The sequence below is a fragment of the Puma concolor genome, chromosome A3, assembly GCF_028749965.1.
Source record: "Puma concolor isolate L17-30 chromosome A3, mPumCon1.1.hap2, whole genome shotgun sequence".
In the NCBI taxonomy this organism is placed as follows: domain Eukaryota; kingdom Metazoa; phylum Chordata; class Mammalia; order Carnivora; family Felidae; genus Puma; species Puma concolor.
Genome location: NC_141669.1, coordinates 74,583,224 through 74,598,380, shown reverse-complemented (window position 1 = coordinate 74,598,380; position 15,157 = coordinate 74,583,224). Strand labels below are relative to the sequence as shown.

At 44.9% G+C, this 15,157-nt stretch overlaps 1 protein-coding gene across 3 annotated transcripts in view; it reads right to left on the bottom strand.

Moving 5' to 3' along the window:
• STPG4 (sperm-tail PG-rich repeat containing 4) overlaps positions 1 to 15,157 on the bottom strand; it is a 118,162-nt gene that overhangs the window by 69,021 nt on the left and 33,984 nt on the right. For 2 of the 3 annotated variants that reach the window (XR_015249230.1, XM_086701156.1), the window contains exon 6: positions 5,271 to 5,375. Coding sequence is in view for 2 of the 3 variants with exons in the window: in XM_086701156.1 (XP_086557282.1) it covers positions 5,271 to 5,375 (105 nt within the window). In the remaining variant the exon portion in view is untranslated. Of the gene's footprint in view, positions 1 to 1,714; positions 1,854 to 5,270; positions 5,376 to 15,157 lie in introns of those variants that run through there. The other variant, XM_025932772.2, reaches the window with a different exon arrangement.

Genomic DNA, 15,157 nt, shown 5'->3' with positions numbered 1-15,157 from the left:
GTTCCTTTCACTTTCCACCTGTGAATCCTAAGACAGATATGACCACCTCTTGCCTCTCTTGCTTTCTAGAACCAACAGCTTTCCCGAGCACCAATGGCAACCTGAGTCACTGCTTCCTTGAGAAAACCCCCTCTGTCATAACTGCCAGCTGTTACTTTCTGACCCCACAGGGGACTTTGACCCACTTGGAGAATAAAATTTGGAACTACCTGCCCTGAGGCCGTCTTCTGATCAAAGTGGGACAGGAGCCACTGCCCCTGAGACACGTCTGATTTTCCAAGTGGCCGTTTTCTGTTCTAAAAGAACGCATCACAGGGAGTTTCTTATACACATGAGAAACTTGAATAAATTCAGTGAGATGATGACCTTCCCTTTCTTGCCTCCAACACCCCTTTTATAAGGGCTTATAAGACTAAAGAAGAGAGGTGGGGGAGGGCAGGTTTCACCTTTTAAAATACAACAAAATATAAGCATTGATACTCGTTTTTACAAGTTCATGTTTTTAATTAAAAAAGAGATCCCTTCCATTTGTTAATGATTCTGGAATCTCTCCCACCTTTGAGGTGAGAGATAACATGCTGTCATGCATGGGGTGTGTCTAGCTGGGGCTCCCTGAGCGGGTCTTCTGGGCATGCGTGACTGCATGTGGCCCTCGCCTTCTGACTGAGCCTCCCCCAACCCCCTCCCACCCTCACAGCACCCTCCACTCTAGTTGGACCAGGCTCCCGCTGTTCCCCTCCAGCAAATATATATTCCTGCCTTTCATCCAAACAAGGTCTTTGCCCCCAACCTTCTTCCCTCTCCTTTCTGTCTATCTCAGCCTCCAGGTCCCCTGCGTGGCAGCCAAGCTGTCCTACTGCATGTGGCCACCCTTCGCCGCTTGGGGCCATGCTGCCTTATCCCTGCTCTGCCTGCTTGTGGCCTTCACTGTACACCAGGTGCAGTGACTTCACAGCTTCCTGAGACCAGGGCCTGTCTTCCCCAAGGAACTGCCATCGTGCGAGGGCAGTCCCTGAGCTTCACACACAAGGCGACCAGAAAGAGCCACTTGGCACAGTTTGCAAAGCCTTCCTCGAGCCAGGGGCTACCCCAAACTCCCTTTCTGGCCTTGTCTCCTCTATAACCTTCCCCAAACTCAGTCACATACATGCCTTGTTTGTCTTTCCACTAGGCCCCCACTCCTCAACCCCAGCACACACCTGGTGCAGAGCAGATACTCAAATGTTTTTGTTGATTGAAATCACAAATACTCATTGGGCTGAATCAATATTGCTCTTTTCAGGGAGTTGAGAGAAAGAACCACCTGCTGGGATCCTGTCACGCTCAGCTTGCTCTTGGTTGAATGCCAACACTCGAGGAAGCCTCCATGAGCCTGTGAAGTATTACAGCTCTAATCCAGCTCAGACACAGCTGGAGAGCCCACAGCCATGCAGAGCACAGCCTGGGCATATCAGGACCTGTCCGAGCTGCCGCAGGAGCAGCCCAGGGGCAGTCTCTAGGAATATACCCTGTGACAATAAGCAGAGTGAGCACACAGTTTGTTATTCAAACCAGGACACTTTCGAGAGTGAACTGGAAACTGCGCTGGAACTATTCCAGATAAGTGGGCAGGATGGTCACCGGGGCAATCGATTATGTTCTGTAGTCAAACCCTCCTAAAGAACAGACAAAACAGAGTTTTCTGAACATAAGAATTTGCTAAACTCAAAGTAGCTTAGGGTCACAGAGGCTTTATTTTAAAAGCCAATTGTGTTGTTGAAGAAAAGGCTATGTTCTCGACCCATTTTGGCTATGGTCGGTGCCTGCTTGGGGGATTGTGCTGAAGATGTGTACGCTCCCGGGCCTGGGGTTTTCTGGAAACAGAACAAAAGACAAGGCTGATGAGAGAGTGACCCCAAAACTCTGGAGCCACCAGAGCCTGGCTGTGAGCTCAGATGTGGCTGGCAAATCCCCACTGGGGAAAACAAGGGCCACACGGGGCTGCATGCAGGCCTGGGGCACCCTTGAAGTGGAGCGTCTCCTTGGCATCTGCTCCTATCAGCGGCCGCCCCTAGGGCTGCAGAGGTGCAGAGAGAAGGGTGGACAAGCAAGCACTGGCCTAGACCTGCAGGGCCGGCGGGCTCACATCCCACCTGCACCTCAAGGCACATTTTGTATCAGAGGGCACTCCACCCAGACTACTCCTGTCCCTGGGAAAGCCACTGTCCTCCCCTCTAGTGACCTCAGTCTAGTGGTAAGGGGCTGGAGAAAATGGATTCTGAACCTGGGTGATTGACCTCAAAAGCCCAAACTCATGTTTCTGTACAAAGGTCTATGGACACCAGGGTCGGTGGACCCGAGTGTCCACAGTTTTGTCAAGGGATCTATGAGTTCTAATTTTTAAAATCATATTTTCATTTGGATAAAATTCTTGAAAAGATTGTTTTGCCAATTATTTAAATGAAGCTTCTCCTCCATGGTGATCAAATGCAAACGAATGTCATGTTCATAGACTAAAATAAAGACTTCGATTTCTTAGGTCAGCATTTCCCATGCGGTGCATGTACCTATTCTTGGAGCCCGAAGGAATTTTATCTTGGGTCTGTTGGAGAAGCACCAGTGTCTCTGTGTGTGACTAAGGGAAGGATTTAAAGGCTGGAATTCGAGTCCTAGTCCCACCACCAATGGTTCGGTGTGACCCTGGACCAGGTGCTTCCAGAGCCTCACCCATCAGATGAGGTAATGAGGCTTGCTGGAGGCCCCCCAGGACAAGACAGCACCACACTAGGCAGGCAGCAAGAGCTCTACACATTAGCTGCCACCACTATTATTATTCTCTCTTACCATGTTCTTGTCATTTCCATCCTTCTTTGCAGTATGTTATCTCTTTAGGAGACAGGGAGGGTGGAAATAGGATTACTCTGAAAGTGGGACAGAGTGGTCAGCCCAGAGTGGATGAAGTCAGCTGCATGCAGAAGCCACTGTAATGACAGGATGTTTCCCCTGCCAAAAGCGGAGGAACAGCCTGAAAATCTAATCAAGTCCTGGCCAGATGTCAAAGGAAGCTGAAGCCTTTATTAGTGCTATTAATGAGGAAGTAACATGCATGTGGAGTCCTGGAGAGCCAGCCCACAGAACAGGAGGTTTGTGGGCTTCGGTCTCACAAGGCCATCCCTCAGGAGGCTACTGGTTGTGGTTCTCAGACCTTGAGAACATCCGGCTCCATCCCCCAGTCCTGATTTCACTGTCACCAAGCAAACTTCTGATTATCCTTGGCTTCTATGAAGAGTTTCCTATGTAGGGAGAAACCCCATAGACAAGTGGCCCCAGACATCAGCCCCCTTGCTGGACACTTGTAAATTAATACTACATCTTCCGGGGGCACCTGGGTGGCTCATTCGGTTAAGCATCCAACTTGGGCTCAGGTCACGATCTCATGGTTCGTGAATTCGAGCTCCACATCAGGCTCTGTGCTGACAGTGCAGAGCCTGCTTTGGACCCTCTGTCTCCCTCCCTCTCTGCCCCTCCCCAGCTCTCGGGAGCGCTCTCTTTCTTTCAATAATAAACATTAAAAAAAGGGATGCCTGGGTGGCTCAGTTGATTAAGTGTCTGACTTCCCCTCAGGTCATGATCTCACAGTTCTTGAGTTCAAGTCCCACATTGGGCTCTGTGCTGACAGCTCAGAGCCTGGAGCCTGCTACAGATTCTGAGTCTCCCTTTCTCTCCCCCCCTCCTCTCCCCTCTCTCTCAAAAATAAAAATAAACATTAAAAAAATACTACCTTTTCTGGATTCTCTATCAGCTTAACTGATAACTGATATGGTTAGCATAACTCCAATTTCCTGATGATGCTCAGCCCTACGAGCTCAGACAAAAATCTGGGTCTGGATCACGGTGATGCCACTAGAGTGTGAGGATCTACAGAAGGTATCCACCACCTCCTGCTGTTAGCCTGTTTTTAATATCACCAGCGGGAATCCCCAGTATTCCTCCAGATAAAGACCACACTACCCCCCACCAGACTGGTAGCTCTGGAGCAAGATCCTGAAGACACTGGCCTGGGACACCAACCCTTCCTTGATTCCCCAAGCAGAATTTGAATTTCTGTCTCCACAACCATCTCAAATAAGGCTACATACAAGGAAGTTCTTGAACTTTCAAACTGGGATGCAGATTGGGAATAAGACCATGGGAATTAAAATTATCAGTACTTTAAAAAAAAATAGCTATCGTTCATAAGTGCCATGTTATGCTTTTGCAATTTTCTTGGTCTTCTCTAGGCCTCTGAGGCTTGGATACTCCCCAAATGTACTTTCTTTGTGTCAGTGGACTTGAGCCTCTTCCCTGTCTCTCCTGAGTTCTTGGGGGCAGAATGATTGCTCATGCCTTAATGGCCCCCTTTGGTTCAATAATAACGTTTCTGGGGGCCGCCTGGGTGGCTCAGTCGGTTGGGCGTCCGACTTCGGCCCAGGTCATGATCTCACAGTTCGTGGGTTTGAGCCCTGCGTCAGGCTCTGCGCTGACAGCTCGGAGCCTGGGGCCTGCTTGGGATTCTGTGTCTCCCACTTTCTCTGCCCCTCCCCTGCTCACTCTCTCTCAAAAATAAATAAACAATGGGGCGCCTGGGTGGCGCAGTCGGTTAAGCGTCCGACTTCAGCCAGGTCACGATCTCGCGGTCCGTGAGTTCGAGCCCCGCGTCGGGCTCTGGGCTGATGGCTCAGAGCCTGGAGCCTGTTTCCGATTCTGTGTCTCCCTCTCTCTCTGCCCCTCCGCCGTTCATGCTCTGTCTCTCTCTATCCCAAAAATAAATAAACGTTGAAAAAAAAAATTTAAAAAAATAAAAATAAATAAATAAATAAATAAACATTAAAATAATAATAATAATAATATAATAATAGTAATAATAATGTTTCTGCTCTGAAGCCACACACACAGTCCCAGAAGCCACACACACAAAGAACAGCAGTTCTGGATGGCTGGGACCAGCCACTGCCTACTGCTTGCCTCAGTTCATTAAACATGTTTTCCCACAGAGCATCCAGGTCAGATCATTGATGGCTAATTACTATGCTGGATGCTGTCGACTGGACCCATAATTCTGCCACAGTCTTTGGATCTGGACGCACTCTGAGCCTGAAACAGGCTGAGGGCTTGCCAGATTTTTGAGCTCTGCCTTATCAAGAAATAGGATACATATATGTACACTAGAATTGTACATAACTATAACCTGGCCCCAATAACCCCCCACTCCAGCCACAAAACCTACAACCATAATCTTTTAGAGTACTTACAGAATGGGTGGACAGGAATCGAGGTACTCTAGACTGAAAACAAGAAGTCACAGAATTTGGTTGAGGTATTTTCAAGTCATAATGACCTGGTCCTGGGCCTTCGTGCTATAGAAGAAAAAAAAGAAAGAATGTTTTAGAATTACTAATATGTTATATTTTATCGCTTTACTTGCCTTCCACAAATAAACATATGAATCACTGCGATATGGTAGAAAAATCCCTAGATTGGGGCTTGGAGGATCTCATTAAGGTGTGTCCTGGCACAAGTCATTGTGAAAAGTGGGTGATACCGGCTTCACCTGCTTTACCTGCCTTGTGGATGACTGTGGAGACTAACGATTAAGTGACCTGTTCAAGTGTCCATGTGTCCTGCCCGGGCCCCCCCTCCCCACACTGGCACACCTCCCTCCATACCTGTCCTGACTGGTAATAAGGACTTCCTGCTTTCAGCTGCTAGGTTTATAAAACACCCTTATTTTTTCATACCAATATAATATGTATTATCTCAGTCCAAACAAGTATTCACAGCAGTTCACTGACAGAAGTACAATGCCATAGACATTAACATAAGATGAACACAATTTGTGAAAGACAATCATCCTAATAGAAAAATTAGGAAAAGGCAATTCACAAAGAGGAAATACAATTGTTCAAGTGAGGAAATGGCAGGGGGTGGGGAGAGCTTTAATCTCATTAATAACCAAATAAGTTCTAATTAAAACAATGATGTGATTCCTGTTTGGGGGTCTAAAAAATTCACCAAGAAAGAAGAAAGGCAGAGGGGGATAGGAGAGAGGGAAGAAGAAAAGAAAGAAGAAAGACCCAAAACTTGCATGGACACTCCTATATGCTTCTGGTGCAAGTGTAAATTTGATTAGCCTTTCTGGAGTGCAATTTGGCAAGACACAAAATGGCTTGAAAACATTTATACCTATCCAGAGGGAGAGAAAGGAGACTGGTTACCATATTGTTGCAGGAATCCAAAGACAAACGAAGAGTCCTCAGCCCAGATATGGCAGGGAAAATGGAAAGAGCCCACACATCGCAGTGGATAAGGTGGACAAGATGTTAACCTCTTTTTTTTTTTTCTGGCAATTCACTTTTTCTTTTTTCTCTCCCATTTTCAAATACCTGTACTATCTTACAGAAATGAGTCTTTCTGGCATGAAGTCTTGGATCTGTTCCTAAATAATGCAGGGACTAGAAGTGGGTGTGAGTATACATTGGCCAGGAGCTCTTAATTGTCATATGGGTGCCTGGGGGTTCGATGAAGTATTGTGTCTATGTAGTATATACTTCTAAAGTTTTTACAATATGAAGTTAGAGACAATGTATATTTATAATTCAGACCCAGCAATTCCACTTTTAGGGATTCATCCTAAGAAAACAATTGAGAACGTATGCAAGTATTTGGCTACAAAGACATTCACTATAATGTTGTTTCTAAAAATGGAAAGTTGGAAATAAACTAAATGACCAGCGATGTGTGCCTGGCTAAATACGTTGTGATTCTTCCATCCAGCTGTCTAGTGATGAATGTCAAGGACACAAAAGCTTCTCTCAAATATTGCTAAGTGCAAATGCAATCTTAAAAAAAAAAATGTACATAAAAACACAGGGAATGGAATGTCCTGACTGGTAATAAGGACTTCCTGCTTTTCTCCAGGTGGCAGCGTGTTACGTAAAAAGAATGTTATTTTTCTCATCTGCATTTTCTAATTTTCCCACAATAGACTTGAGTGCTCTTGAGGTATGAAAAAAAAATTATATCTAATGTATAGATAAATGAACATGAAAAATGGGCAAAGGAAACAAAGATAAGATTAACAATAACTCATGTCTTACAGTAGAACAGAGAAACGTAGGGTGCCTGGGTGGCTCAGTTGGTTAGGTGTCCAACTCTTGGTTTTGGCTCAGGTCATGATCTCATGGTTTTTGAGTCTGAGCCCCACATCAGGCTCTGCACTGATGGTACAGAGCCTGCTTGGGATTCTCTCTCTCTCCCTCTTTCTCTGCCCCTTCAGCAAGTGCTCCCTCTCACTCTCAAAATGAATAAATGAACTTAAAACAAAAAAAAAAAAAGAACCGAGAAATGTGTCCTGTAAGATCTTTGTTGTAGGTAAGGCTGGGTCACCAATTAGCCCATCCTATTCAGCAGAACAAGTGCCCAAGTGCAGACCCTCAAAGATTTAGGAGCAAGGCTTTCCCTTGTTCACTCCCATGGGTGGCAGCTGCCATTCCCTTCTTTTTATCCATGAATGGAGTCTGTTATTAACAGTCAAGCACAAGTCTGATAACCAAGGGATGGATGTGCCTCTAAAATTTTACAACTCATGGCAGAGACCTGAGAACAGCAATGTTTTGAAACTGGTGCCTACATGGGACAGAGATCACTACCAGGGTGAGGCTCTCAGTGTGTAGTGACCTCCACACTGCCACTGGAGAAATCTGAGCTGCCATAAAAACCAGAGCATAGAAAGCCAGGGACTCCAACAGGAACAGTCTGTGCCACCTCCGCTTGCTTTGGCCCTAATAAATACAGTACTTTGAAGCCAGAGTGGTAGCTGGGGCAAAAGATGCTAAGTGTGCTACCATTGACTCCATGCCTACAGCAGCCATCTGCAGGATGGCTAAGAAATGCTGCACATGCCCTCTTTCCCCCCAGCCTGATGAGGCTTCCATTTCTAAGCTCCAAATCATGTGCTCTTTGGGAATCCAAGTGCCAGGATTGACAAAGCACTGATGTGTGCCTGTGCCATCCAGCAGCCTCCTATATGGGCATGGTCATCTAAGCCAAAGGGCCTAAAAGTTGGGGAGAAAGAAATGACTGCATGCTATTTGCCCCACGTGTCAAATGGAATCTTTTAAGAGGGAACATTAGGGAAATGGATACAGGCCCAAGTTCATATTCCAGAAGCCACAGGAATGGTGTTCTAAGTGAAAAGTAATGGTTGGGCCAAGACCCTGCAATGGGTGGGGAGCAGTTCCAGCACAGTCCCCACTTCTGAGGACAATGTGAGTCAGCAGAGCAGGAATGGAGGGAAGGGGACATGGTCCAGGATGGCTCAGAATGTGGGTTGAGAAAATGGATCCCCTTCAACAGGACGGTATTTAAAACAAGAACACTTGAATGGCGCCCTACTCTTCCTTGAGGTTAGAGATGCTGCTCCCTCATTTACTGCAGATCGATGAGCATGACCCAGAGCTTTAATTCACATTATGTGGGATGCATGGGTGAAGGGCAGCACCCAGGTTCATGAAGCAGCACTAAGCAACTCTCACACAGATCAGATGAACTACCTCTTCAACTTTGTTTTTGCCAGGTCCATGGTTTGACAATTTTGGGTTTCCTGAAGCTACACCTTTCAAAGACCACTGACATTTGGTGTCAAAGGAGAACAGAACTGTCACCTTCCTAGAACCCCAGTACCTGCTGCCAAAATAAACTATAGGAAACCTTTCATAGTTACCCATTCTCCTGCTTTGAGGCATGATTACATTTCAACCCTCCTGACAAGATGATATCTTTCTCTTCCCTTTGAAAAAGTAATTGAGTTTCTACTCAAGGGCAACTTTAACCAATGGGAGCTATAGGGATACTATCTTCAACCTTAAAGGAGTTTATCCAGGGAGGGATTCCTTTTATCCCAAAAGGTAGTGAGGAGCTCAAATGGTGCTGAGTGAGGACTGAGCTAACTGCCTGGCTTCAAGACTCTATACCAGGCCATGTTGTATCCAGCCTGTGCTAGCTAAGTGTGATCTCAGTGGGCCAAGGGATGGTACCAAGGGCGGCTGCTTTCCATTTACTGTAAAGGGCTCAGAATGGATGGGCCCTACTGACTTTTCTGGAGTGCTCCTCAGACTGTCACACCATGAAGAGCTTCCTAATGGGCAGTAACTCTCAGTATCACTATAGGCTTTTGGTAAGCCCTGCCATGCCTCCTCTGAACATATTTTTCTGGGGCCGGGAGAGTGAGACTGGCTAATCTATGCCACACTGCTCTGGAATTAAAAGGTATTATCACTCTGGGACATGCCAGAGCAGCAAAATTCCAGATATCTCTGAAAGACTGTGTGAAGGTAAATGAAATTATCCCAAATTAATATGTGTTGAATTGTGATCCTCTCAAAATTCACAAACCCTATAAATTTGTACCATGTTGAACTGGGTTGAACGGTATCCCCCCCTCAAAATTCATAGAACTATGAACCACTAGTACCTCAGAATGTGACCCTCTATGGAAATAGGGTCCTTGCAGATGTAATTATGAGGTCATCAGAATGGGCCCTAAACCTATATGAATGCTATCCTTTATTAAAAGGGGAATTTTGGGCACAGAGACATGGACACCGGTAAAACATACAACAATGAAGGTAGAGACCTACAAACCAAGGGAAGCCAAAGATTGCTGGAACACCACCAGAAGCTAGGAGAGAGGCACAGAACAGATTTTCCCTCACAGCACTCAGAAGGAGCCAACACTGCCACCACCTTGATCTTGGACTTCCTCTACGACTGGGAGACAATACATTTCTGTTGTTTAAGTCACTCAGCTTGTAGCACTTTGTTATGGCAACCCTAGCAAATGAATATGTAAGTGTTCAGCTCATTTCTTCTTTCACAGTGCACCACACAGTGTGCTGGGAGTTGGGAATACAGTGGTATATGACTATCTCCCAATATCCATTCTAACCCTTAGTATTAGAACAATTTTTAACTGGTCACATGTCTACCCAGAATAAAGACTAAATTTCCCAGCTTCCCCTGAAGCTACATGTGACCATTAATTTCTAGTTAACAGGACAGAGGTAAGGAGATATGTACAAATTCCAGAGCATCCTTATGGAGAGGGAAGCTTGTCCAGCTTCTCTGCCTTCCTGCCTGCTAACAGGTCCCACTGAGAGTTCTTGGCTCTCTGGGACCATGGAAATGAAAGCCATGCTTAGCCAAGAAGCACGCAGAAATGTGATACTGCAGAACTGCCCTACCCCAGCCTTAAGCTGTCCACTGCAGGAAATTTACACAAGTCAGAAGTAGGTGCTTCTCTCATTTATAATATTGCTGTTGGGGGTCTCAATATTTCTGTTGGCAGCAGAACTCAGTCTTAATTGACAAAATGGACATGTGCCCTCAAAAACAAACACATAGACCAATGGAATAGAGTAGAGACCCCAGAATTGGACCCACAAATGTGTGGCCAACTAATCTTTGACAAAGCAGGAAAGAGTATCCAGTGGAAAAAAGACAGTCTCTTTAACAAATGGTGCTGGGAGAACTGGACAGCATTCTTTCATGCATTAGGATGAAACTGGACCACTTTCTTACACCATATACAAAAATAAACTCAAAATGGATGAAAGACCTGAATGTGAGACGGGGAGAGGGGAAAGTGGGTGATGAGCACGGAGGACGGCACTTGTAGGGATGAGCACTGGGTGTTGTATGGAAACCAATTTGATAATCAATTATATTAAAAATAAAAGAAGATGGACATGTGCCCTACTCTCATGGGGCTTACATTCTAGCAGGGAATATATGCTGTACAAAAAAATATGACAAGTGTGTGGCATATGACACAAAGGGGCATACAGGATGCTATGGGAGAGCATGTAAGAAGGTAAACTGATCTGGCCTGAGGGGCCTGAAAAACCCTTAAGGAAGCACAAAGGAGCTAGGACCTAAAGAACAAGGAGGGGGTGAAGTCTGCAGGCAAAGAGGCTGGAAGAAGGATCTACACAGAAGCAATAATAGGAAAGGTTAGGGAAAGCCATCCAGTGAGGAAAATGCCATTCATTCTAATTCACTGCATCACAGAAATAAAATAAAATGTGCATACGCTCCTGTGGAAGAAAAATATATATAATATAATATAATATAATACAATACAATACAATACAATACAATACAATACAATACAATACAATACAATACAATATAATATAATATAATATATATCATATATAACGTATCATACACACACACACACACACACACACACACACACACACACACACACACAAAGTTAGGGACCTGAAATCCAACTTTCTCAAGACAGTTACCACTTTGGTGTTTTTCACACGTGTACAAACGCTAAGAATGGTTTTACAATTTAACTGCAGATGTAAGATGTTAAATGTCACCCTTGTATTTCCAATCTCTGCAAGTCATCTGCAGCTGGTTTCCACGTTCCAGGGCACCTCTCCAGGTGGCTGTGCAGCAGGCTCCACTGCTGCCCACCGCGAGCTCCCCCAGACCCTCACCACTGCTCATCCCTGCACCATCTATAGCTCATGTACCCACTCTCATCCAATGCTCACAGCAGCCTTGCAGGGGAAATGCCATCCCCTCCGTGTAACAGATGAGAACGTGAGGCTGGGTAGGCCTAGAAACTAATGCTTCAGCAGCTTAGTTGTGGGAGCCAGAGCCCGTTTTCACTGCTGGGAGGTATCAGTGTTTAGTTCTAAACTATTTGTCTTTAAAATTACAAAGCTAGGGGGCACCTGGGTGGCTCAGTCAGTTGAGCGTCTGACTTGTGATTTCTGCTCAGGTCATGATCCCAGGGTCATGGGATTGAGCCCCAGGTCAGGCTCTGTGCTGAGCATGGAACCTGCTTGAGATTCTCTCTCTCTCTCTCTCTCTCTCTCTCTCTCTTTCTCCCCCTGTCCCTCTCCCCTGCTCATTCTAAGATAAAAAATAAAAATAAAATCACAAAGCTAAAGGGGACCTAGAAAGAGCACACAGTCTATTCCCACTGATCCTAGGCACAACTTTCAATGAATCATACTTGAAGAGAGAAAAGGTCAGAAATCAAATTTATGGCCCTAAATGTCTATCTATACACATGTGAAACACAAGTAATAAGCAACATAAACTGAAATTATTTGATGGGGTAGTAAAATTTGGTGACATAGGTATAATAGCTGGAATACATTGCTCAAAAAAGAAAACAGGAGTGCCTGGGTGCCTCAGCTGGTGAAGCATCTGACTCTTGATTTCTGCTCAGGTCATGAGCTCAGAGCTCTGTGTTGACAACATGGAGCCTGCTTGGGATCCTCCCTCTCCCTCTCCCTCTCTCTCTGCCCCACCCCTGCTCAAGAAGAAAGGAAAAAAAGGAAAGGGAGGAAAGGAAAGGAAAGGAAAGGAAAGGAAAGGAAAGGAAAGGAAAGGAAAGGAAAGGAAAGGAAAGGAAAGGAAGAAAGAAAGAAAGAAAGAAAGAAAGAAAACGAAAGAACAGGTGGCCCCGCAAGGAGAGTAGAATCCTGTGTGGAGACAGGCACAGAGAGAAGCTGGAGTTGCCCCTCTGGGAACTCAGGAGGAGGCATGTGGCTGAGTGTATTCAACTCAGGAAATCCTAGAATTCTGTGTTGGTCTACAAGTTCACAGGAAAAGAAGGGAGACATGTTTGCTGTTGAGTACAGCAGAAGCCAAACTATCAGGGCCAAAAGTTATTCACATTTGCGAAATTCAGAACTGACCGCACCTCTGAAGTGTAGCTTGGTACTGTTTATTTCTGCAGAAAGAGAGGAACCATGACAGTCTAGGTTTCCTGATGGGGGCCATGTGGGCAGGCAACGCAGAGTGATCACAAACCTGCCCACCACAAAAGTGCAACTTTTACAGGAAGGCACGTTCCAGGGACCACCAGGCAACTCAGCATTGCTGCAGGTGTTCACTGGCCCATCCTCCCTTTTCTAGATGACCCGGAGGGGACCCCACCAACATTAGAAATCTAAGGCGGAGGGGAGAGGGTGCCTGGGTAGCTCAGTCAGTTAAGCATCCCCTAATTTGGCTCAGGTCATGATCCCCCAGTTCACCAGCTCGAGCCCTGCATCGGGTTCTGTGCTGACAGATCCAAGCCTGGAGCCTGCTTCGGATTCTGTGTCTCCCTCTCTCTCTCTCTGCCGCTCCTCCACTCGTGCTTGCTCTCTCTCTCTTGCTCTCTCTCTCTCTCTCAAAAATAAACATTAAAAAATTTTTTTTTAATTTAAGAGAAAAAATCAAGGCATACTTACGCACAGGAACTTCGGGTCTAGCTGGCAACTCCTGGTCACAGCGATTGGTCCGGGGCAGACATATGACTATCACCCAGCCAATCCAAAAAGCCTGCATTTTCACACTCAGGTGGTCAGGCAGGCAGGTGTGCACCTGAAAGTGCCCCTGGCCCCTCCTGCCCAGCCCGTAAACAGCATGCCCACAAGCCAGAGAAAGGTAAATCGGTGGCAAACGTCCCAGAGGCTGTGTGCATCAATAAATTCCATCTCTCTTTTTATGTTTTAATTTCTGCTTACGCTCTTTCAGAATGGGTTTCTGTTACTTGCAACTGAAAAAAATCCTACTGATTACATACTTTTTCCTGTTCCCAGTCAAGATATTGTTATAAGAAAGAAGAGCAGGACATATCCCAAACAGGGATTTATGACTCTGCTGGAAAAGTTGCATAATTTTTTTAAAAAGAAAAACTGCCAGGCTATTGTTTAATAATAATAAAAAAATCCTTGTACATCTATAGCTATATTTCAAAGGTTGTATTTCTCCAAAAATGTTACCTAGAAGTGAACTCATCTTTAAGGAGATTGAGCCTTTAATCATCTTTCAGATTCCATTCAAGCAGAAATCAATTTGTGTTTGGCTTGATTCAATCTGACTATGTTTACTAATTATTTTTCTGTTGCTTGTGGAGTTTTAAAGTATCAGCTTAGTTTTTAATTGAACTAATTTCGTAAATCAGAAACAGCTGGAATGATTCAGCATTCTGTTATAGCCCTAGTTTCAATGCACAGAGTATGCCACAGACCCACTATCCCCCTTTCAAACTGTTCTGAAATGTGACTACAGCAGACAAATCATATAACACTCATTCATATGTGCACACACTCTTTCCTGTTTACCTAATCCTTTCCTTATTCTTTATAGGCTTGTCAGGTTTTAAGAAATACAGAAACATCTTGAAATATTTGTGACATCAAATAAAAGTAACCCATTTTCGTTGACATTGTAAGATTTTATTTCCTACTGTCAGGAAAGGTGTGCATATCTCATTTTTCACTTTATATACAACCGTGAGAATTAGTAACTTTAAAGAATCTGCTCAGCAAATTACTGGAAACTCCAAATCGTATGAATGACTGAGTCCTAATTAAGTAGTCATTAAGTGGCACTATTTTTATTTAAGTAACAAAATATTTTTGGGGCACCTGGGTGGCTCAGTCAATTGAGTGTCCGACTTGAGCTCAGATCATGATCTTGCAGTTCGTGAGTTCAAGCCCCACATCAGGTTCTGTGCTGACAGCTCAGAGCCTGAAGCCTACTTCGGATTCTGTGTTCCATCTCTCTCTGCCTCTCCCTCTCTCTCCCTCTTTCTCAAAAATAAACATTAAAAAAAATTTTAAGTAGCAAAATTATTTTTATATTGACCAATTTGATGGCTCTTTTCCTCAAACACTACTTCTTTTCTGACTTCTAAAAAATTACATTTTGAGGGGCGCCTGGGTGGCGCAGTCAGTTAAGCGTCCGACTTCAGCCAGGTCACGATCTCGCGGTCCGTGAGTTCGAGCCCCGCGTCGGGCTCTGGGCTGATGGCTCAGAGCCTGGAGCCTGTTTCCGATTCTGTGTCTCCCTCTCTCTCTGCCCCTCCCCCGTTCATGCTCTGTCTCTCTCTGTCCCAAAAATAAATAAACGTTGAAAAAAAAAAAATTACATTTTGAAAAATTATAAAAACAATGCAAAAGAAAGGAAGTAAACAACCACCCTAAATCATGGCACCTCAGCATAGCCAAAAAGCATTTTGGTGCATTTCCTTTTTTTTTTTTATACACATAATTTTTCTTCCATTATTTTAATCATAGTATACATACCGATTTATATATTGTATTTTCCCCCTACACAT